The sequence below is a fragment of the Rhinatrema bivittatum genome, chromosome 3, assembly GCF_901001135.1.
Source record: "Rhinatrema bivittatum chromosome 3, aRhiBiv1.1, whole genome shotgun sequence".
Lineage (NCBI taxonomy): Eukaryota > Metazoa > Chordata > Amphibia > Gymnophiona > Rhinatrematidae > Rhinatrema > Rhinatrema bivittatum.
In genome coordinates this window covers 569,383,894-569,409,849 of record NC_042617.1, presented here as the reverse complement: position 1 = coordinate 569,409,849, position 25,956 = coordinate 569,383,894, and the positions used below count along the sequence as shown (strand labels likewise).

At 42.8% G+C, this 25,956-nt stretch overlaps 1 protein-coding gene across 1 annotated transcript in view; it reads right to left on the bottom strand.

Moving 5' to 3' along the window:
- Positions 1 to 25,956, bottom strand: part of MTHFD1L (methylenetetrahydrofolate dehydrogenase (NADP+ dependent) 1 like) — a 623,332-nt gene that overhangs the window by 503,323 nt on the left and 94,053 nt on the right. Inside the window, exons 8-9 of the mRNA XM_029596548.1 lie at positions 15,253 to 15,364; positions 2,477 to 2,568 (exon numbers count right to left, since the gene is read on the bottom strand). Coding sequence (XP_029452408.1) covers positions 2,477 to 2,568; positions 15,253 to 15,364 — 204 coding nt within the window. The remainder of the gene's footprint in view (positions 1 to 2,476; positions 2,569 to 15,252; positions 15,365 to 25,956) is intronic.

Sequence of the window (25,956 nt, the reverse complement as noted above, 5' to 3'; positions counted from 1 at the left end):
AACCCTGTACATCATGCGATGCCCCTAGGCACAGAATGCATATCTCACGAGGATCAGTGATAGGGGACTGGGGGCATTAGCGAAAACTGGATGTGGCCATGACAGGGGAAAACAAAAGGGCCACAAAGTCGAAAGCGATAAAGGTGGGTGTCAATGGCTGGCAGGCACCACCACCATGGGGGAAAATCAACTGTGAAAAGAAACTTACCCAAAATGCCGAAAACCCTGGCTATAGATATTATGGAAAGGCACAGAGAGGGACTCTGCAACGGAATAAAGGGAAAAAAATGCAAAATACGCGAAAAGTAAAAAGGTTTTCCAAAAGGCTAAAATCAGCCAAAGTGAGCTCAATCACAGCGCGAGGCTTACAGCTCCGTGGAAAAGAAGAGATTGAAGAGGGACACTGCGCGGACGCGTGGTATAGGGCATGCTGGGCACGTGCAGTGAGCCTAGTCAAAGTTCTCCATTGAAGCTCCATCTGATGAGGTCACCCACATGTGAGGACTACTATCTTGCTTATCTTCAGAGAAAACACAGACATTCCTGACACCACTCAAATCTGCACCATCCCACAACACAAACACTATCCCCACACACGGGTGGGAAGGAGGAGTAGGAGGAAAATGTGCAATGTGGAAAAAGTGCATACACGCCCCGCACAACACATAACACCTATACCACCACCAGTATGTACACACACATCCACTCTACCCACCTGCAAGCCTTCCGACCTACATCTTTCCACACTTTCCTCACTAAGCCCCCCACATACACACAGACACCTATCTTCATTGCTCCACCCAATCAGAGCAGGTACACCTCCTGTAACAAAGACATCCAGGTCACAGAGTCACAAAATATACTTAAGATGATGCAGTAAGATTTACCTAGCCTAGCGCATGGGTTTATTCGTGGCTGGGCGTGCATTTCAGGCACACAATAATTGTCCGATGCAAGAAGGCAATTAGTGCTTCTGAAACGCACACCCTAACAAAAGCATACTGGATAGTGCCAATCGCATTTAAATTACATGTAGATGAAGACATTAGCTATCACTTTCTGATGTAGGAAAGTGTGTCAATAGGCTAGGCGTCCAACGCACATTTTTTTTTTTTTTAACATGGGTAATTTAACTCCAGCTTTGGAGGTAGAGTAAAGTTAACTTGCTGTCAAGGGCTCATAAACATAAAAAAATATGGTCCTTTGTATTGCACTAAATGTATCTTCCTCCTTAGTATCATCCTGACTCTTGAATTTATTGCTTCCAGGGGAGAAAAATATATGTACGTTGATTTGATCAAAAAGAAGCGCACTTTTCTTATGATTGCACAATTGCACAATTTAGAAGTCTGTAGCAACAGGCTCCTGATATAATAAACTCCTGATATAATAAACTAGGTAATCCCTCCCCTGATACCTGTTTATTGTAATTTCCACCTGCTGTTCTACTGTAAACCGATATGATGTTGCCACTAATATCGATATAGAAAAGTTTATAATAAATACATAATAAATAAGCTTCAACCTTAAAATCAGCAAATTCTATGAACCATAGCAAAATAACCAAACAGAAGCCCGATCAAAAAAGACGCTCGTATTACGCCCGATGCAATAAACTGCTTTGAGTCCCAGAAATGTACAATTCTCCCTTAGCGTGCCTTTTTTAAGCTGTCCCGATTTCACTCATTTAAATACTGCCTCGAGTGCACGGTGGATGTGGCTTCGCATGCGTTAGGAAAATAGGTGTCTTATTGCAATAGCCTGACTGTGAAGCAGGGCTGACCTTAAGAGAGTACAGGACCCATAGTGATTCAACCACAGCGGAGCCCTGGAATGCTGACAAGGACCACCACCAAGCTCAAAGGAAATTATTAGTGTTGGGAATAGGGATACCATGGCAATGCGGGGTCAACAGCAGTCGCCCCTATTCACTCCCTTCTCAAGGATGGCCCTGCTTTGAAGCTGGCATTCAAATTTCACTTTTTTTTGGGGGGGTGGGGGGGAGGGGATTTCCTTAACATCCATGCACACACAGTCAAGGATTAAAAAAAAAAAAAGAAGAGGAGGGTAGAGATTTCTGAAGCTCTCCCCTCCCTTACTTTCATTTAAGTCACTTGCCCCACCCATCCATTCCTTGCATTTTCTACCTAGACATGAAGAGAGTCTAGAGCAGAAAGCCCACTGGCAGGGCTGGCCAGTGAAGCAAAAGCACAATGTCAACATTTCCTCAATGTGAATGGAATGGTATGACGCAAGGCAACCTGCCCTGGACAAAATGCAAAGAAAAAGCACAATATTTCTACACAAGGATCTGTGTTGTCTTTTTAGCATAGTAACATAGTAAATGAAGGCAGATAAAGACCAAATTGGCCCATCCAGTCTGTCCAGTTGAGATTCTTACACTTTGGTTAGATACATTTTGAGTGCTTGATTTTTAATAAACCTTAGTGAATAACTGATTTTGGATCGGACAAACCTGCATCCGCAGAGCTGCTGCTAAAGGGCCTACTTCCTCTCCAACCAGCTTGTCACTGTACTGTAAATCTGGACAGCCAGGATTATGTTTACCTACAAAGAGGACGAAGAAGAAAAATCTGTCAATGAAAAAAAAAAAAATTTAACCCTATTGCAGATGGAAATAATTTCACACACACAAAAAAAAAAGGCAAATTATACAGAGGTGTAGCTAAGCACTGACACACGGGATCATGCCCCAATTCTATCTATCAGTGCCCTGACAGATAGAATTGGGGCAAACAGGTCCACAAGCTCTGTATTTATTTTATTTATTTATTTATTTAAGCGTTTTTATATGCCGACATTCGTAAGTACATCATGCCGGCCTTACATCGAACATTGTTAACAGAAAATGAAGAAAGGTTACATGGAACAGGGATCTATGGAGAGGATAGGCTTTAAGGAAGCAGGTCAGACGGGATGCTGCCAGCACAACCCACCTCTTTAAAGAAGGAGATACTCACGAGTCAGCTCCAACTGTTGCATATCGCCTCATTTTAAATGGGTCTAAAGCCCAACACCATAAGAACCAATGGGAGGGAAAAATGATCATTAAAACAAATATAGAATTCAATAATACTGAGCTGGCCCAGTGGCCATGCTGTGTGCGCTACCATGTGGCGAAATTGGGCTCAAGTCCTGGGTCAGGTCTTCCATTCCCTGGGTCCTGCCATTCACAACTCCTGGGAGTGAGTCCCTGTCATTGCATAACAGCAACACCCAGTTCTCACTTTACTACTGAGCCAAAAAAAACCCAAAAGAATTCTAAAATGTCCTATGGAAAAACACATTTAAAATTAGACAGAAATTACCAAGCAGATACCAAGCAGGAGAGCGAGATTATATAATGTACAGCTTGTGGTCCACAATCCAGCCCCATCTATGGTTCTCATTTGGTATGTTTTCTGCACCCCTGAACAGGAACGAAGTGGCTGAAGAAAGTCAGTAATCACTTGCTGCCACCAGAACAACAGACTGCTTCTAGCACTGCGCAGCTCTCAGAGTGAGCCATGCGATACCCGAATTCCTCCACCCTTCTCAAAGTCTTACAGTCTCACGAGAACAACGTGACAAAAGCAATAGGTTGTTCCAGAGGCGGCGGGGTGAGGAGGAGAAGGAGGAGGAAGAAGAGCTAACTGGCAGACTGGTTGGCGATGGCAGGTAGGCAGGTTGGTTGTGGTTAGTTGGCAGGCAGGCTGTCTGGCTAGGAGACGGAGAATCAGGCTGACTGGTAGGGAGGGATATGATTGTTGAGTTAAGAGGGGTGGGCGTAAGGGAGGGACATGCGTAGTAAAGGGGGAGAAAAAGATCAACTGGTCCATCCACTATGCCCAGTTATTCCTGTCCATACTACCAAGTTTATATCTCAACTGCCAACAACAGAATGTGACTGTTATTTTGTCGTCTTCCTCCATTTTACTTTTTAGTTCACATCCAGCATTCTTCCCCTCCCATTTCCATCCACAAGAGCACATAATATTCTTAACAGCCACCAACAATATGGTGGCTGTTCCCCAAGCATCGGGTCTCTGAGGTTCCTGTGACTTTTCCGGACAGCATCCCACCATCACCAACCCGTGCAACAATCCCGTCAACATGAGTAACACTTAAACTGCTAGACACACTCAGCTATATGAACACCCGTGTTTCTGCTAGGACTTCAAGGTCAATATTCAAAAGCCATTTATTTATTTAGGAATAAGGTATACACTGCTTTCTCAGCTAAAGTTGAAGATTTATCCATCTAAATGGCAAAACCGACATATTAAGAGACTTATCCAGCTAAATTCTAGCCAGATAACTAGTTATATCTAAAATTTAACCGGCTAAGTCAGGGGCATTAGGTGTTTCTGAGAGGAGCAGAATTAGTTGCATAAGTTAACCAGCTAACTCTAAATATTGGAGTTATGTGGCTAACTTTGGTTGTGCCACTGTCCTGTCCTAAAGTTGGATCTTCTGGGCTCTCTCGATAGCAGGACCATTAGTCTGGAACTCCATTCCAGTCGCATTGAGACTACATCCAATCCCAAAGAATTTAGAAAGAGATTAAAAATGTATCTATGGTCTACTATACCCAAATAAACAAACAGAGTCTATCACAACTCACAAAATATATGTATTTAACAACTCAACAATGTTCTACATAAAACAAATCACATTCACACAATAAAATAGTCTATAAAAGCCGGACTAAAATCAATCCTTCTATGTACCTGTTACAAAAGCTGGTAAAGACTTAAAAAACATAACCGGCTAGTTAGCCAGATAAGTTTATCCGGCCTGACAGAACCAGCTGTTCATTTATTCTACCTCATCTCTTTACTTCATTGAATGTAAGGATACACTGTGCTTTACCCATGCCTTTTTGAAGTCCATTAACATAGGGGTAGATTTTAAAAGAAGCGCGATCAGCCTACTTTTGCTTGCGCATCAGACTCAAGCAAAAGTACGCTGGATTTTAGTAGATACGCGCGGAGCCGCGCGTATCCACTAAAATCCTGGATCGGCGCGCGCAAGGCTATCGATTTTGTATAGCCTGCGCGCGCCGAGCCGCGCTGCCTCCCCCCCGTTCCCTCCAAGGCCGCTCCGAAATCGGAGCGGCCTTGGAGGGAACTTTCCTTTGCCCTCCCCTCACCTTCCCCTCCCTTCCCCTACCTAACCCACCCGCCCGGCCCTGTCTACACCCCCCCCCTTACCTTTGTCGGGGGATTTACGCCTCCCGGAGGGAGACGTAAATCCCCGCGCGCCAGCGGGCCTGCTGCGCGCCGGGCCGCGACCTGGGGGCGGGTACGGAGGGCGCGGCCACGCCCCCGGGCCGTAGCCACGCCCCGTGCCCGCCCCCAAAACGCTGCCGACACGCCCCCGGAACGCCGCGACGACCGGGCCCGCCCCCCGACACGCCCCCCTCCGAGAACCCCGGGACGTACGCGAGTCCCGGGGTCTGCGCGCGCCGGGAGGCCTATGTAGAATAGGCTTCCCGGCGCGCAGGGCCCTGCTCGCCTAAATCCGCCCGGTTTTGGGCGGATTTAGGCGAGCAGGGCTCTGAAAATCTACCCCATAGTGTCCTCCACCAATTCCAGGAAGGACATACTGCACACTCACCACAAACCTTTCAGTTTATTTATGACCTTCCTATGCAGGATAGTACTGAAAGCTTTCCTGAAATACACCACATCCAGCACTCTATGTCATCTAACTGAACAAACTGATCAGATTCTACCTCTGTCTGGTAAAACCATGCTGTCTCGGATACCATAACCCGCTGGATTCAAGATGTTTCAATATACTTTTCTTCAGAGTCACCATAAATCTCCTTAAAATCAGATGTGTTGCATAAGGATTCAGGATCAGGCTGGAAAACACTAAAGTACCTCTCTAAAGAGGACTATTTGGTTAATTTTGGGGCCTACTTATTAAGTATGTTAATAATTAACAGTAATGTGCAATTTTGTGTTTCCATTAATGTAAAAAATGTGGGGCAATGTGAGGAAAATATTAATGAGCTGCATCACAACAAATTAATGCAGTCAATCTCACAATCCACAATAATCGGAAAGTTATCTAAACTTCAGACTTCAAGTAGAGTTTCCTCCCCCTCAAATAGTCCAACCATCCCAGAAGATCCAACCCCTCCTCACAGAGTTCAACATCCCCACAAAATCAGATGCCCCCTCCGTCCTGTCCCCCACAGATAACCCATCATAAGCCCTGCACCTATCCCAGCTAAAGTATTCCCCCCTTTACCCAAGGGCAGTTGGAGTGTTTCCTGGGCAGAAGCAATACCCAATTGCTCCTGCCCTGCCAGTATCATAATTTAAAATGGCGCCAGCTGAGATAAGCTAAAATCATAGAATCCATAGTGCTTTATTAACTGACAGAATACATTAACAATAATAACATTTTTCACCCAAATCAACACGGCTTTCTTAAAGGACACAGCACTGAAACCCTACTCCTGTCATCATTTGATACCATCATCTGAAGTTTTGACACAAATATAGACCATATCATTGTTTTCCTTGATATATCAGCAGCCTTTGATACTTTAAATCATGATATCCTCCTTAATAACTTAAAATTTATAGGCATATCCAGACACAGTCTTTCAATGGTTTGCCTCTTATTTCTGAATATTCGCATCAAATAATCTTTGGTTCATATTTCTCGGACTAGTACACCACTTCTGGTTGTCCACAATGCTATTTAATATTTATTTACTTCCACTTTGTCACATATTATCCGGATTAGGCATAGATGTCAAAATATACGCAGATGATATACAATTCTTCACACCATAAATTATATCCTGGCCCCATACATTTTCTTTAGTTACTCTCTATATAGAAACCATTACAACCTGGTTAGCACATCATCGTCTAAAACTAAATGCTGCAAAAACAGAAATTTTACATTTAATGACTGTTCCGAATTCTTCCAACTATCCTCCCCCATAACTTAAATTCGACAGTCATGAGATATTAATTACCAATCTAGCAGTCTAGGAGTCATGCCTGACTCCAGTTTGTCCATGTATATCAACAGAGCCAAAGCTGTTAAAACATCCTTTTATAAACTCAATCTCTTGAAAAGATTGAAACCACTACTACACCACGCTGACTTTAGAACTGTTTTGCAAGCTCTTATACTTTCAGGCTTGGATTATTGTAATTCATTATACATAGGACTTCCACTGCAACTAATCCAAAACGCTGCAGCCTGCTTTCTTTCAAATGTCAAAGTCAGGGAATATATCATCCCTGTTCTTAGTGACCTTCATTGGATGCCTATACGACAACGCATCCATTACAAAATACTGACTTTAATCTTCAACCTAATTCAGAATCCTACCTCAATCTGGCTATGCACGTCCCTTCGTCTATATCAACCTCCACGGCAACTGCGGTCAGCTGATAGAAACCTCCTTCAGGTCCCGACAATAAAAATAGCCAAGCTTGACCTAACAAGAAAATGGGCTCTCTCGATAGCAGGACCATTAGTCTGGAACTCCATTCCAGTCGCACTGAGACTACATCCAATCCCAAAGAATTTAGAAAGAGATTAAAAATGTATCTATGGTCTACTATACCCAAATAAACAAACAGAGTCTATCACAACTCACAAAATACAAAACATATTTATTAACTCCACAATGTTCTACATAAAACAAATCACATTCACACAATAAAATAGTCCATAAAAGCCGGACTAAAATCAATCTTTCTATGTACCTGTTACAAAAGCTGGTAAAGACTGAACATATACAAGCAATATACATTAATGATGACAATTACAAATGTTAATGTTTATACACACCATAAAAGGTAATGCTATCCTAAATGACAACATACATATGCTTATATTTGAATATACCCTTCATACATTATCCCTATTCAGGCACATCGCAAAACAAAATACATACTTGTCCCCAATAAACATTTATATCCCTATTTATTAAAAAACCATAACCATTCATTTATTCTTTTCTGGTTCATGTCCTCTCTAATTCATGTCCCTCTTGTATGTCTTCTGTCACATAAACCAAATGTCTTTTGCCTCTTTTCATGTCTCCATGTGCACTTTTGTATATCAAAGTTGTGTTAATGATCTTGTTTATATATTTCTCTGCAACGTGAACCTTCCGTGTTCATGCAAAACTCTGTGTCACACTCCCTGCAAGGGGCCCTCGTTTCACCTCAACGGCTTCATCAGGGAAAAGCCAAATCTGACACTTATCTCATAATCACGCTTTTAACGACTTCTTCAAATCTTAAGACACGCAGATTTCATCAAAGGTAACCCACAAGTTACTCGCTGTTCTAGTCGGACATAAGACTTGTCATCAATGATGTATATTGCTTGTATATGTACAATCTTTACCAGCTTTTGTAACAGGTACATAGAAGATTTGATTTTAGTCCAGCTTTTATGGACTATTTTATTATGTGAATGTGGTGTGAATGTGATTTGTTTTATGTAGAATATTTTTGAGTTAATAAATAATATTTTTTGTATTTTGTGAGTCATGATAGACTCTCTTGTTTATTTGATGTTAATCTAATATTTTGAGAGTCACATGTAATTTCACCCATATTAGTTTACCTTTCAGGTTACCTACTATATCCAAAGCAACACATATCATTTAACTTCTGGTTTATGCAATGTATTGTTATTCTGTATACCACATCTTACGTTGTAAAGCATTTTTAATCTTGTGGTTTTGTGTTATTTTTAAATTGTGTATGTTTATCTGTAAACTGCCTAGATCTTATTACTGTATAAGCGGTATACAAGAGATTTTTAAATAAATAAATAAACGAGACATGGGAAGGGTGCTGCAGGGGAGGGATTTTTTTGTTCTTTGGGTGCAGAGCCAGCTATCGTGTGTTATCGGGAGGAAGGCAGGAGATATCTGGACTGGGGGCTATGAGAGGGGGTTCTGAATCAGTTGCAGAACTGGAAAAATTTGGATTCTATGGGAGAGGGGGCAGGAGAATCTTCACTCAAAGCTAACCTCTTTAATTAAAAAAAAAAAAAAATTCACACCCTAGGGAGCCAGTGACGTTACCAGCCATGGAACATCGGATTTCCTAAACTACAGTACTCAGATACCACAGTTTAGTAAATCTCATAGGAAATGAAATTCATTAAAAGGTACACTCAAGCACTGTTTTAATGCGCTTTAGCAAACAGGGACCTCAGTTTTCTAATTCTTAAAGGAGGGCTACTGCAGAATTCTTTACAAATTTAAATGTAAGTGAACCATGTAATCAACATACGAATCTCGGATTTTGGAAACAACATTAGAGTAAAACTTAAATCCTGTTTTCCCTATTCATGACCATCTTGATTTAACCACTATTAAGTAAAATTCTTCTTATGTGTCTCGTCTGTCACTTTACTAGAATATAAGCTTCATGGATCACAGTCTTATGTGTCTGACAGCACTGTGTACATCTTGCTTGCAGTGCTATATAATAAATAGTAGTAGCAGTAGTAATTCTAGAAACAAAACAGACCCTTCATATGTTTATTGTATTGTTGCAATAGTGAGGTCATTTTAAAAATATCATCTAAGACATAAATGGCCCATAACAGGGCTGACGATGCACACCTCATACAACAAGGTGGGGACAGATTCTTAGATCAGAATCAGCAGCAAGGAACTCAGGGTATGGCAGTTGGGAAAGCTTGAGGAAGATGGAAAAGCAGGTTAGCAATTAACTGACCTTCCAACTGGCTTAGCATGCCGTTATTTCAATCCATACCAGTAAACAATAGATGGGGCAGGGAACCAGGAAGTTTAGAGAATCCCAGAAAGCCAGGCCAAGTGCAAGGAAAAGAATGACTTTTGACTTGGGCTTTTGTTGGTTGACATTGTGGATACTGGCAAAAGAAAAAAAGGGTTTCTGCTGGGAACTATTCATCAGAAGGTCATTCGGACACAAGTGAAAGGGAAATTTAAAGATATTGAATAAGCAATTTTGTGGACGATTGGCACCATAAGCGAGGAAGCATGTAGCTGAGAGAATAATAGTGCTACCACGTGTTAATTTCTATTACCTTGGCTAAAGCAGCTTTCATAGAACACAGTGCAAGAAGAAATGAAGTTATTCAGCAGTTCTGACATAATACAGTAGGTTAAAAAAGAATAGCAACTGAGCAGACGTTATCAAGATGTGAAGTAACTCTCAGTCAAAGCACAGCCCCAGCATTACAGTGAATTAAAATACAGAAACATGTATATATAATAATTTATACCTATATCAATATTTAAGCAAACAAAATTAAATTTATAAAAACCGGAATGACAGCATTAATGTGGACTTTGCAAAACAATGAGTGGGGATGCCTGTCTATAATTTTAGAAATGTTAATTGATTTACATAGTAACATGGCAGATGAACCCATACCGTCTGCCCAGCAAGATGTTTGGGGTTGTAGCTAGCACTCCATGCAGGTTAACCCCATGCAGAAAAGTTACCACAGTAGGAATCCTCGGTGTTTATCCCACACCTTTTTTTAATTCCCTTACCATTCTTGTCTTTATCACCTCCAGGAGGGCATGCCAGGCATCTACCTAGCATCCTTTCAATAAGAAAATATTTTGTGACTTTGTTCCTGAATCTAACCCCTCCTCCCCAGCACCCCTCCTTCCCCCAAGCTTCATATCAAGGGAATTATACAGTAATCATGTTGAGAGAATCCTATCCATTATACTATAGTAAAATTTGTTTTTATCATTTGATTATTAAAAATGTTTCATCAGAGACTAGTTAAAGTCATAAGGGTTGAAATGTAAAGCTCTGTTTCAGCTTTGACAGTCATCAGGAAAATATTTGGGTATATAAACAATACTATAAATGCAATTAACCCTATGAATGTTTCATACAAGGATAAAACCAGGCATGTTGCTCTGTTAACAGCTCTGCTGATAGTTACAGGGTAATAAGAATCCTGTTCCAGACAACTTACAAGTTGTGTTTGAGTATGTTTTCCTATTTTTGAAGTGGCCCGGCATGGGTCATCTAGTGCTTGGTGGACTGTAGAAGCACAGCCTGGCCTTCAACAAGATTCTGAGTGGCGGTCCTCAGTTATGAAATCAACAAGAGACAAACATTCCTTCAGGTGTGTGCTCTAGTAACTAAGTTTCACAGCAAGTCTTAAAGAAAATTTCCTTTTTGGTATTAATTAGATTAAAAAAAAATAAAATCCCCTGCCTACAAGTTTAAAATAAATGCACAAGGTGATACAGTGCACATTCGGTACTGGATGTGGTGTGTACACATGCATGCATTTCAATGGGGTATATAACCCATCAAGAGTGGGGAAGGGAGTTCCCCACTCTTGATGGGGGAAGGGAGTTACTCAGAAAACTAAAACCTCTACTAACACTAACTAATTTCCGAACAGTTCTACAGACACTAATTTTCTCCAGCACGGACTACTGTAATGCCCTTCTATTAGGACTCCCAAACACAACATTAAGACCACTCCAAATACTTCAAAACACAGCAGCTAGAACACTAACCGGAAAAAGAAGGAGGGACCATATAACTGAAACCCTAGCGGAACTACATTGGTTACCTATCGAACACAGAATTAAATACAAAACCCTATGTACCATACATAAACTAATACATGATGAGAAATCAGACTGGCTAAACACAGCAATAAGAGTACACGTCCCACACAGAAACCTTCGATCTGCAAATAAAGCACTCTTAACCATTCCTTCAGTAAAAACGGCAAGATTAACCCAAGTGAGAGAAAGGGCCTGATCACTAGCAGGCCCCATACTTTGGAACACAATGCCTCTAGAGATCAGATTGCAAAAAGCATTTAAGAAAAGTTTAAAAACATGGCTTTTCAAACAAGCATTTTATAAAGAGACGGGATAATAGGAAATATTTAGAAACAGGCAGAAGAACACCGGCGCACAGCATCTAGGATTGTACAGTAGAGTGGTCCACGAACTCTACATCACTATAAACATAATTATAACACTATGAATAGTGAATTTTACACGTGAACAGTACCTCACAGATACAATTGGTCATGACCTACCCCACTAAACAATTGATTGTCTTTAATGATATATTGTAACCGAACCTTTAGCGGCACCTGTTAGAATGTACTATTGTATGCCCTCACCTACATTAATTTATATGCCTACATCAGTGATGGCTAACCTATGACACGCGTGTCAGAGGTGACACGCCGAGCCATTTTTGCTGACACGCGTAGCGTTTCAGGACTATCGAATTTTTTTTTTTTTATCCACTGTGCCGAGCCTTTTTTTTTTATCGGCTGCGCCAACCCTTTAAAATTAGTTTTTTAGTATCCCTCCACCCCCCCCCCCCCCCCCCAATGCCCCCGGGCACAGGGAGGCGCATGCAGCGCAGCGACAGGCAGGGCCTTGGTGAGGCTCACGTCACCACAACCCAAAGAAAAAGATCGTGTTTGAACGCACTGATGCTCCTCCTCCTTCCTGCCTGTGCGGCCCCGGAAGTAAACGTTGCCGGAGCCGCGTGGGCAGGAAGGAGGAGAAGCATCAGCGCGTGCAGAAGAGGAGCATCGCTTGCGCTTATGGGCCGCCATGAATCCCAAGTCGCAGCGGCCCGAGAAGAGGAAGAGGCCCGGTAGCAGGGCCGCTGCAGAGCCCATCCTGTGGCGACCCGCGAAGAGGAGGCCCAGAGGTGAGAGAGAGGCTGAGGGTCTGTAGAGGGTGTGTGTGTGTGTGTGTGTGTGTGTGTGCGCGTGTATGAGATGAGTTGAGAGATTGTGTGTGAGGACCTGAATGTTTGCAGAGACAGCATGTGCTTGAGCAAGACAGCATGTGGGAGTGAGAGACTGTGTGTATGAATGATTGTATGAGAGAGAGCATGTGACAGTGAGAGCCTGTGTGTGTGTGAGAGAGAGAAATGCATGTGAGAATGAGAACCTGACTGTGTGTTTGAGGGAAGAAGATGGAGAGAAAAGAAACAGAAAAAAAAGACAATATAAAAGGAATTAGCAAAAACAAATAAGAAAGGGAAGGTGGAAAAAAAAAAGCCTGTGACCAACCAATTAGAAAACTAAGATGAGACAGCAAAGGTAAAAAAAAAAAAAATATTTTTAGTGATTGGCACATGTAATCTTTGGGAATGTGCAAGAATAGCAACATCCCCAATAGCCATGCGGCAGCAGTGACAGTGGCAGCAGAGGAATGAGAGAGGTTCCGAGGTTGCTGGGAAAAGAGAGGGGGGTCTGCATTTAGTGTGTGCATGTGTATGAATGGGACTCTGCCTGGGGGTGTATGTGTGTGAATGCATGGGTGCCTGCCTGGGGGTCTGTGTGTGTGTGAGAATGAATGTGTGCATGCCTTGGGGATGGGGAGGGAGTGGTGTGAAAATGAATGGGAGCCTGCCTGGGTGTGTGTGTTTGTGTTATGTGAGGGAGCCAGTGAGTGTGAGAGCATGAGTGTGTATGAGAAAATCCAGGGGAGTAAGAGTTTGTGTGTGTGTGGGGGAGGAGGGGGGGTGGGGAGGGGAGGGGGAGAGAGTGTTTTAATTGAAGATTTAGCCGATGAAATTCAGCAACAAAAAAGTCACTAAGCAGGTAAGGTAAAGAATTATTTGTTTTTGCTTTATTAATAAATACAGTACATATATTAAAATTATAACTTTTTGTTATTAATTAGAGCTACAAATATCACAATTATGGATTTTTCTAGAAGTGACACACCACCCGAGTTATGCTCGGTTTTTTTATGAATTTTGACACACTGAGCTCAAAAGGTTGGCCATCACTGCCCTAGTTAGAGGACTTAGATTATGTGGCATGCTATATTTTATTGCTTATTGTATTTTCAATATTTTTCTCTATATATTGTCACATTGTATTTCCAATCAAGTGGATTCTTGAAATGTATTTTGAGAAAATTAATAAATAAATAACAATTCAGAGGCATTGTGTGCGGGGCTTGCCAGAAGAAATATGCAGATGAGCCTTCCTGTACTTTGGATTAAAAAGCAGCTTCAAGGTGGTGAGCCTTTACACTGGACTTGAATATGGCCAGAGATGGAACATGATAAACCAACATTTTAAGTCTATTGCAGACAAATGGCACAGCAAGATGGAAAGTGCAGGGGTTGGCAGTTGGTGGTAGAGAAAGGCACAGATAAGAGCAACTTACTTGAACACAATTCATGATATCTATGTTAAAGAGAGGTGTGTATTCACTTCTCAGTCATTTCACTGTGTAAATGTGCCTCATTCTGAATGAAAGAAAGTGAGTTTCTATTGGAAAAACGTTCGGGTACAAGAGGGGATTTTTGAATAATGCAGATGACATGGACGGAAAGAAGCATGGCAGCCCCAGAACCTAGCAGAAATGACTACAGATAAAAAAAAAAGAAGCTCCAGCCAGAATAAATGAAGCCTGCTTTCTGGGGATGCGCACGTGCACGGTCTGCACATATTCATACATACAAAAAAAACAAACCAAAATAGATGAATCATCATGTCCCATTCCTGTCTCGACATATCCTGAAAATTTTGTGTGGCTAGAATAACAAACACAAACACACAACTACACCCGCCTGCGGTCTGTGCTTAAGTGTGGATCCAGGAAAAAAAAACCCCACCCATTAGAGTCCTCACCCTCCCCAATGTGTCCTGAAAATCTGGCAAGATCAGACATTATACAAAAAAATTAATGGGAGATATACATTTGGTCCTTCAGAAAGTAAGCTAAAAACACACTCCAAAATTAAAAATAAGGAAACACAAAGGGACTCACACTGGCCATGCTCAAAGTACACTGGAAAATTAATTGCCTACCCCGAGGTTCTGAAAGCTACAATAAAAATAATTTGTACAAATGAGTTAAGAATCCCTGTAGTGCTTTAGTGAAAAGGGTAAAGATGATAAACTAGTCCATTTATCATTTTGTAATTTTTTATTGCCAAAATATTATTGGTGATTATTAATGTGCAGTCATGTTTGCACATTGAATAAAGACTTCCTCTAAAATGACAAAGAAAAGAGGAGGAACCAAGTTCGGCTCCCATTACTTTCAGACCTCTGAGCTATGCAGAAATATTTCAAATTTTATTTCGTTTGGCTAAACATGCTAGAGAGTGACAAAGACAGAGCGAAAGAAAGAATCTTGCAAACTCCCTTCCAACAAATGTTTTTCTTAATTATAAATTGTGAAAAAGTACGTGAATAAAAAAAAAAAGATTCTGAGCTTACCTGATAAGTGCACATGAAAACAACGGACCACAGTAGCACTGGGCTCTATGCAGCTGAATGGAATCTCTTCTGGCTTTGCACTGCCTATTACTACTACATCAGCCTGAAGCAACTGGAAACACAAATAAAAGTTTGTGGTGATTATTGAAGAATATGGACTCATGCATAATATTCAGGCAATTAAACTGCCTGTATCAATATCTAGACAGTAGTTTTGGAATACAGCGAAGGAAAGTGACAAGGTGGTGACTAGGGCTAGAGGAATACATAGAGAGAGGCATAACCAGTAGGAAAATGAGATGGTGGTGCCTCTTTATCGTTCATTATGTTAAATTTTGGAGGCCATATATAAAAAAGGGCAGAGACAGAATGGAAGCGATCCAGAGAAAGGAAACCAAAATAGTGTGGGGTCTGTACCATAAGACACACGGGATGATATTTGAGGACCTAAATATGTACACCCTAGAGCAAGAGGGGGCAATTCCAGTTCTCGAGGTCTAACAACCCGTCAGATTTTCAGGAAACCCCGGAGTGGCCTCGGAGGGAGCGGGCAGCGCGCGCAGGGCTCGGCACATACAAGGTGCACAAAAGCGCACCCCCTTGCGCGTGCCGACCCTGGATTTTATAAGATACGCGCGGCTACACGCATATCTTATAAAATCTGGCGTACTTTTGTTTGCGCTTTTTTATAAAAAAAAGTACACAAAAACACTTTCACCACAGGGACACAAAATCTCCACAAACATATGCTGTGACTTTCAACCTGGGTATCACATTTCACCATAAGAACATGCCATACTGGGTCAGACCAAGGGTCCAACAAGCCCAGCATCCTGTTTCCAACAGTGGCCAATCCAGGCCAAAAAGAACGTGGCAAGTACCCAAAACTAAGTCTATTCCATGTTACCGTTGCTAGTAATACCAGTGGCTATTTTCTAAGTCAACTTAATTAATAGCAGGTAATGGACTTCTCCTCCAAGAACTTTTCCAATCCTTTTTTAAACACAGCTATACTAACTGCACTAACCACATGCTCTGGCAACAAATTCCAGAGTTTAATTGTGCGTTGAGTAAAAAAGAACTTTCTCCGATTAGTTTTAAATGTGCCACATGCTAACTTCATGGAGTGCCCCCTAGTCTTTCTATTATCCGAAAGAGTAAATAACCGATTCACATCTACCCGTTCTAGACCTCTCATGATTTTAAACACCTCTATCATATCCCCCCTCAGTCGTCTCTTCTCCAAGCTGAAAAGTCCTAACCTCTTTAGTCTTTCCTCATAGGGGAGCTGTTCCATTCCCCTTACCATTTTGGTAGTCCTTCTCTGTACCTTCTCCATCGCAATTATATCTTTTTTGAGATGTGGCGACCAGAATTGTACACAGTATTCAAGGTGCGGTCTCACCATGGAGCGATACAGAGGCATTATCACATTTTCCGTTTTATTCACCATTCCCTTTCTAATAATTCCCAACATTCTGTTTGCTTTTTTGACTGCCGCAGCACAATGAACCGACGATTTCAATGTGTTATCCACTATGACGCCTAAATCTCTTTCTTGGGTTGTAGCACCTAATATGGAACCTAACATTGTGTAACTATAGCATGGGTTATTTTTCTCTATATGCATCACCTTGCACTTATCCACATTAAATTTCATCTGCCATTTTGATACCCAATTTTCCAGTCTCACAAGGTCTTCCTGCAATTTATCACAATCTGGTTGTGATTTAACTACTCTGAACAATTTTGTATCATCTGCAAATTTGATTATCTCACTCGTCATATTTCTTTCCAGATCATTTATAAATATATTGAATAGTAAGGGTCCCAAAACAGATCCCTGAGGCACTCCACTGCCCATTCTCTTCCACTGAGAAAATTGTCCATTTAATCTTACTCTCTGTTTCCTGTCTTTTAGCCAGTTTGCAATCCATGAAAGCACATCGCCACCTATCCCATGACTTTTTACTTTTCCTAGAAGCCTTTCATGAGGAACTTTGTCAAACGCCTTCTGAAAATCCAAGTATACTACCAACTTCTTTTCAAATTCTCTCTTAGCCTGTCTTATCAATGTCTTACATTTAACTTGTCAACGTTTATGCGTTATCCTATTTTCTTCTGTTGGATCCTTCTTCCAATTTTTGAATGAAGATCTTTTGGCTAAAATAGCCTCTTTCACATCCCCTTTTAACCATGCCGGTAATCGTTTTGCCTTCTTTCCACCTTTCTTAATGTGTGGAATACATCTGGACTGTGCTTCTAGAATGGTATTTTTTAACAATGACTGCTTTTTAATTGATAGGGATAAGTTAGAATTTTTTAGCTCAGGTGAGTTTTTAGTTACAGGCACTTGGACTACTTTTCTTATTATTGGATCCTCACTGTCAGGATGCCTTAATTCTAATGCATCATTTGTATCCTTTGAAGATACCGTACCTCTCTCCGAACCATGCGCTGCTGAGCAACTGTCGGCTTTCCCCTTTGTTCTAGTTTAAAAGCTGTTCTATCTCCTTTTTAAAGGTTAGCGCCAGCAGTCTGGTTCCACCCTGGTTAAGGTGGAGCCCATCCCTTCGGAAGAGACTCCCCCTTCCCCAAAAGGTTCCCCAGTTCCTAACAAACTGAATCCCTCTTCCTTGCACCATCGTCTCATCCACGCATTGAGACTCCGGTGCTCTGCCTGCCTCTGGTGACCTGCACGTGGAACAGGGAGCATTTTACCAGGCGATCCTCACGCCCACCAGCCACCCAGCTATCTACATTCCTAATAGTCAAATCACCAACTATGATGGCCGACCTAACCCTTCCCTCCTGGGCAGTAGGCCTTGGGGAGATATCCTCAGTGCGAAAGAACAGTGCATCACCTGGAGAACAGGTCCTTGCTACAGGATCCTTTCCTGCTGCACCCGGTTGATGCTCTCCAATCATGAGACCTTCTTCCTCCAAGGCAGCACCAGGGCTGCCAGTTTGAAGTTGGGACGTGGCTACTATGTCCCTGAAGGTCTCATCTATATACCTCTCTGTCTGCCTCAGCTCCTCCAGGTCTGCCACTCTTAGCCTCCAGAGATCGGACTCGTTCTCTGAGAGCCAGGAGCTCTTTGCATCGCATGCACATGTACAACTTCTCACCGGGGGGAACAATATAATCAGTATAAACTGATTTTTCCCTATAATTAACTGAGAAATTAATTTAAGATGAAGGCAATGTGGGAAGACCAAAAGTTTAAAAAGCCCAAACGATTGGTCTCCATCCATTGGAATATAGGTAGTGATGTATCTATGCTGGACGTTCATCAGATGATTCTGGAGACATAATGAGAACCTATCATAGTTAAAACCTATCCTCCAGATCCATACACCTCTTGGCTGATTAAAATAGCCATGGGAGACTGGGTCACCGAATTGGCAAATATCTCCTTATATTCGGGAAAATTTCCTGCATCTTTAAAAAAAAAAAAGCCATAGTTCAAGCAACTGTTAAGAGGCCATCTTTAAATCAGCCACCTTTAATTCCAGACCTTGAGGGCCACTAACCGGTCGGGTTTTTGGGATATCCTTAATGAATTTGCATGAGATGTTTGCATATAACAAATGTTAAATAAATAAATAAATATAACTGAGGCAATATACATGCAAATCTATCTCATGTATATTCATTAGAGATATCCTTAAAACCTGACTGGTTAGTGGCCCTCGAGGACTGGAATTGTCCACCCCTGCCTTAGATATTATAGACCAAGAACTGTAAACCAGTTTCAACCCATACATTTTTAGCAAAAGTGATTGAATGTGTTCTGGAAGACAAAATGCAAAGACTTTTTATGGGAAGCAAATTTTCTAGATGCTTTCCAGTACAGTTTTAGGTAAATTTCTGGTATAGAGATAGCCTTAATAGCTGTACACTCAACATAATCAAGAACACGGGGCAGTGGAAGGAATCAGGGGGTGGTCTGTCGGCTCATTCAATTTTAAATGAAAGATTGGTTACGTTTGGGTTAGGTAATTATTTCCTCACATGCTAGACACAGTGTGATTTTTAGAAAACTCCTCAAAGGACTATCCAGTAGAATATATCTCACAAAGGTCTTCCTTATTTCCTATTCAATAATTATGTGCAACGATTAAGAAAGATTTTGTGGGACATCATTTTTAAATGGATATCATCCAAGTTCCTCCCCCTCTGAGTAATGGTTATGGAAGCACAACAAGGGTCATTAACCAATGTTCTGAAGAAACTGGTGATTGGATATGTTTGAATAAATAGAACCCCAACAAGACAGAGGTGCACTAGATAAAGAATTCAAAATCCAAGAAATCAGATATGCTCCCTATCCTTGACGGACATATGCTTTTTTAAAAATTAGATGTATGGAATATTGGAGTAATAATGGATGCTGCCCTAGAAATAAAACCCCGTATTCAAGCAATTAAAAATAATGTATTTATCAAACACACTAATTTGACAATTATACCCATACTTAACATAGTCTGACCTTACATGAATCATATAGATGCTAGTCCTAAATCATCTAGATCAGTGCTTTTCAACCCAGTTCTGGGGGTACATCTAGCCAATCATGTTTTCATGATATCCACAATGACTATTTATGAGATAGATTTGCATGAAATGGAAGCAGTACATGTTGGTAAAAAATGCAAGAGAGAGAAGTATCCCTATTTTAAGAGAGTTATATCCATTCCCGTTGCACTCTGGATGAAATTTAAAATTATGATCTTAGTGTTCAGGTCACTGAAAGGAAACAATTCAATCTATTTGAGTAATCTGTTTTCATAGTATTCCCCAGCCAGAACATAATGCTCTGTCCCTGAGGCCATACTCTGCACAGCCTCATTCTGGGCATTCTGTTCAAAAAAGACAGGGAAAAAGTGTCTTTACTTGCTTGGCCCTGCAGTTATAAAACATATTACCTAAAGAAGCTAAAACAGAATCAGTTTACTTATGTTTTAGACAACATATTAAAAAATGTTTTTTAATGTTCTTTTTCAATACTTCATTTGGATTATCAGTTAATCATATAGCAGAATATTATAACTTGGTTATTTAGTGAAGCATGATCTACTACTTTTTTAAAATATTTGTTACCTGACCTTCCATAGTTCAAGATGGATATAAAGAAATAAATCCATAAAATATTTTAAACAAGACAAAGGTAAATGTAAAATACCAAAAAGAAAACGCACAAAAACAGCAAACAGGGCCTATATGCCAGCTTAAATAGATGTATCTTAAAGGCTTTCTTAAAGGTTTCTGACTCCTTAATATCATGTACTTTTATGTCATAAGGCATTTAAACTAGATGCCGGGGATGGCAGAAGGAAATTAGAATATCATCCCACAAATAGAAATGCAAAGGAAAAGGGTGAAGTGGATAACAAAAGTCAGCTAAATAAGTCAAAAGGAGTCCAAAAAAGCAGTAACCTGAACGAGAAAAGTTAGAAAGCTATGGGGCGGATTTTCAGAGCCCTGCTCGCGTAAATCCGCCCAAAACCGGGCGGATTTACGCGAGCAGGGCCCTGCGCGCCGGGAAGCCTATTTTACATAGGCCTCCCGGCGCGCGCAGAGCCCCAGGACTCGCGTAAGTCCCGGGGTTCTCGGAGGGGGGCGTGTCGGGGGCATGTCGGGGGGCGGGCCCGGTCGTCGCGGCGTTCCGGGGGCGTGTCGGCAGCGTTTTGGGGGCGGGTACGGGGGCGTGGCTACGGCCCGGGGGCGTGGCCGCGCCCTCCGTACCCGCCCCCAGGTCGCGGCCCGGCGCGCAGCAGGCCCGCTGGCGCGCGGGGATTTACGTCTCCCTCCGGGAGGCGTAAATCCCCCGACAAAGGTAAGGGGGGGGTGTAGACAGGGCCGGGTGGGTGGGTTAGGTAGGGGAAGGGAGGGTAAGGTGAGGGGAGGGCAAAGGAAAGTTCCCTCCGAGGCCGCTCCGATTTCGGAGCGGCCTTCGAGGGAACGGGGGGAGGCAGCGCGGCTCGGCGCGCGCAGGCTATACAAAATCGATAGCCTTGCGCGCGCCGATCCAGGATTTGGGGTAGATTTTAAAAGAAGCGCGATCAGCCTACTTTTGCTTGCGCATCAGACTCAAGCAAAAGTACGCTGGATTTTAGTAGATACGCGCGGAGCCGCGCGTATCCACTAAAATCCTGGATCGGCGCGCGCAAGGCTATCGATTTTGTATAGCCTGCGCGCGCCGAGCCGCGCTGCCTCCCCCCGTTCCCTCCGAGGCCGCTCCGAAATCGGAGTGGCCTCGGAGGGAACTTTCCTTTGCCCTCCCCTCACCTTACCCTCCCTTCCCCTACCTAACCCACCCACCCGGCCCTGTCTAAACCCCCCCCTTACCTTTGTCGGGGGATTTACGCCTCCCGGAGGGAAACGTAAATCCCCGCGCGCCAGCGGGCCTGCTGCGCGCCGGGCCGCGACCTGGGGGCGGGTACGGAGGGCGCGGCCACGCCCCCGTACCCGCCCCCAAAACGCTGCCGACACGCCCCCGGAACGCCGCGACGACCGAGCCCGCCCCCGACACGCCCCCGACACGCCCCCCTCCGAGAACCCCGGGACTTACGCGAGTCCCGGGGCTCTGCGCGCGCCGGGAGGCCTATGTAAAATAGGCTTCCCGGCGCGCAGGGCCCTGCTCGCGTAAATCCGCCCGGTTTTGGGCGGATTTACGCGAGCAGGGCTCTGAAAATCCGCCCCTTTTAGTGGATACGCGCGGCTCCGCGCGTATCTACTAAAATCCAGTGTACTTTTGCTTGAGTCTGATGCGCAAGCAAAAGTAGGCTGATCGCGCTTCTTTTAAAATCTACCCCTATGAGCACAAATGCTCATAATTTGGACAATAAAATCCCAGATCTGCAAGCCCTAATGGTGGATGCGGACTTGGATATTGTTGCTGTCACGGAGACGTGGTTCACGGAATATCATGATTGGGATACAGACATACCAGGCTATAACTTGTTAAGGAAGGACAGAGAGGACAGAAAAGGGGAGTGGCTCTTTATGTCAAAAACAATATCCAAGCATCTGAGCTGCAAGGAAGATGGGGCAAAGAAGAAGCATTATGGGCTGTCCTAAAAAAAGATGATGGGGCATCCATTTTTATTGGAGTGCTTTACAGGCCTCCAAATCAAATGGAAGAACTTGACAGAGATCTGGTTGAAGACATCCAAAGATGGGAAAGAAGGGAAAAGTGGTGATTGTTGGAGATTGTTGGAGATTTTAATCTGCCAGATGTAGACTTGAGAATCCCTTCTGCAGAATCTAACAGTAGTAGAGAGATAGTGGATGCCCTGCAAGGGGCTCTGTTCAAACAAATGGTAATGGAACACACGAGGGAGGGAGCTATACTCAATTTAGTGCTCACTAACGGAGATAATATCTCTAATGTCCGGGTGGGTGCTCAACTCAGCAACAGTGATCATCAAACGATATGATTTCATATCACAAATAGGATACGGAGAACTCGCACAAGACCAGAGTTTTGCAGTTCAAAAACACAGACTTTGTTGAAATGGGGAACTACCTGGAGGAAGAACTAGAAGGCTGGGAGAAAATGAGAGATGTGGAACAACAGTGGGCCAAACTAAAAGGAGCAATTACCAAGGCAACTAATCTATATGTTAGAAAAGGAAAGAAAAGCAAGAGAAAAATGAAATCTATCTGGTTCTCAAAGGAGGTGGCTGATAAAATAAAAGCTAAAAGAACAGCGTTTAAGAGTGTTGCAAGGGTCGGTGTTGGGACCGGTCCTCTTCAATAACTTTGTGAGCGCGACATCGCGGAAGGGATAGAAGGTAAGGTTTGTCTATTTGCGGATGATAATAAGATCTGCAACAGAGTGGACACACTGGAAGGAGTGGACAGAATGAGACGGGATTTAAGGAAGCTGGAAGACTGGTCGAGGTTGTGGCAGATGAGATTCAATGCCAAGAAGTGCAGAGTCATACATATGGGGTGTGGAAATCCGAAAGAAATGTATTCAATGGGGGATGAAGGGCTGATGTGCATGGAGCAGGAGAGAGACCTTGGGGTGATAGTGTAACGATCTGAAGTCGGCGAAACAGTGTGACAAGGCGATAGCTAAAGCCAGAAGAGTGCTGGGCTGCATAGAGAGAGGAATATCGAATAAGAAAATGGAAGTGATTATCCCCTTGTACAGGTACTTGGTAAAGGTCTCACCTGGAGTACTGTGCGCAGATCTGGAGACCGTATCTCTGAAGGGACAGAGACAGTATTGGAGGCGGTCCAGAGAAGGGCGACCAAAGAGATGGATGGTCTTCATTGAATGACTTATGAGGAGAGACTGAAGAATCTAAATATGTATACCCTGGAGGAAAGGAGGAGCAGGGGTGATATGATACAGACGTTCAGATACTTGAAAGGTTTTAATGCTCCAAAGTCAACAACAAACCTTTTCCGCTGGAAAAAATCAGCAGAACTAGGGGTCACGATTTAAAACTCCAGGGAGGAAGACTCAGAACCAATGTCAGGAAGTATTTCTTCATGGAGAGGGTGGTGGATGCCTGGAACGCCCTTCCAGAGGTAGTGGTGAAGACCAAAACTGTGAACGATTTCAAAGGAGCATGGGACAAACACTGTGGATCCATAGAGCCTGGAGGATGAGAATTAAAAGAGGTATGGAGGTGGCTTGCAGGAATGAGGCTACTACCTGATGATTAATACCCTTACTCAATAAACGTTCACACGGTTAATGCGACTCCAACATTGCTCTATGCTTCAACGGCAAGAGGAGATGTGGAAAAGAGGATTTGCATTCAGGCAACAACCAACAAGGTAGCACAGTCTGGGTAAACAAATAAGCGTAGGAGTAGCTTGCTTGTTGTGGCGGTTACTACCCCAAACCAATTAAGCCTGATACTTCACTTTCAATGCATATCCAGCTTAGATCTCTGCTTCAACGGCAGGTGGGAATGAAGATAAGAGGATTTCCATTCAGACAACAACCAACAAGGACTGAATAGCACAGACTGGGTAAACAAATAAGCGTGGGAGTAGCTTGCTTATTGCTGCGGTTACTACCCCTAAAAAAATTAAGCCTGATACTTCACTTTGAATGCATATCCAGTGCAGCTTACTGCTTCAACGGCAGGGGGGAATGAAAAAATAGGATGTACATCCAGACAATATCTAACAAGGCATTGATCTAAGCAGTATGAGTATACAAACATCAGAGTAACTTGCTCGATATGATGGTTAATACCCTCAAACATTAGCCTTATACTTCATTTTGATGCAGCTCCAACACTGCTCTCTGCATCAATGATGGGGGTGGAAGTAAATTAGAATCAAAAAAGTTACTAATAAGGGCCCTGAACTCAGCGGTCAGAGTAACAGATAAGTATGAGAAAATAAGTGTGAAAGCTTGCTGGGCAGACTGGATGGGCCTATTGGTCTTCTTCTACCGTCATTTCTATGTTTCTATGTAAGAAATATAAAGGATCCCAAAGGGAGGATCACAAGGAAGAATATCTGGTGGAACTGAGGGAGACGAAGAAAGTAATCAAGAAAGCAAAAAGTCAAGTGGAAGAAAGGATTGCCAAAGAGGTAAAGCAAGGTGGCAAAACATTTTTCAGATACATCAGAGAAAGGAGAAAAGTCCAAACTGGATTAGTAAATTGAAAGACGAAAAGGATCATTATGTGGAGAGACGAAGAAATGGCAGTTCGGTGTTCACTAAAGAGGACCCTGGAGAAGGGCAGTCGCTAGTTAACAAGAAACTGGAGGGAAGTGAAGTAGATGAAACTCTGTTTACAGAAGAGAATGTATGGGAAGAGCTAGGAAAACTGAAAGTGGACAAAACCGTGGGCCTGATGAGGTTCATCCCAGGATACTGAGGGAGCTCAGAGAAGAGCTGGCGAGTCCGCTGCATGACCTTTTCAATAGATCTCTAGAAAAGGGAGTGGTGCCGAGTGATTGGAGAAGAGCGGTGGTGGTCCCACTTCACAAGAGTGGGAGCAGAGAGGAGGCTGGAAACTACAGGCTGGTTAGCCTCACTTCGGTGGTGGGAAAAGTAATGGAGTCGCTATTGAAAGAAAGAATAGTGAACTATCTACAGGCAGAAAAATTGCAGGACCAGAGACAGCATGGATTCACCAGGGGAAGGTCCTGTCAGACAAATCTGATTGACTTTTTTGATTGGGTGACTAAGGAATTGGATTGAGGAAGAGAGCTCGATGTCATCTACTTGGATTTCAGCAAAGCTTTTGATATGGTCCCACATAGGAGGCTTGTGAATAAAATGAGAAGCTTAAGAGTGAGTGCCTGAATTGCAAACTGATTGACGGACAGAAGACAATGTGTGATGGTAAATGGAACATACTCTGAAAAGAGAGCGGTATTAAGTGGAGTGCCGGTTCTGTTCAATATCTTTGTTAGCGACATTGTGGATGGGATAGAAGGTAAGGTTTGTGTTTTTTTGGATGATACTAAGATCGGCAACAGAGTGGAAAAAATGAGACGGGATTTAAGGAATCTGGAAGAGTGGTCGAAGATATGGCAGCTGAGATTCAATGTCAAGAAGTGCAGAGTCATGCATATGGGATGTAGAAATCCGAAAGAATTGTTAATTGATGGGGGGTGAAGGGCTGATGTGCACGGAGCAGGAAAGAGACCTTGGGGTGATAGTGTCTAACGATCTGAAGTCAACGAAACAATGTGACAAGGCGATAGCTAAAGCC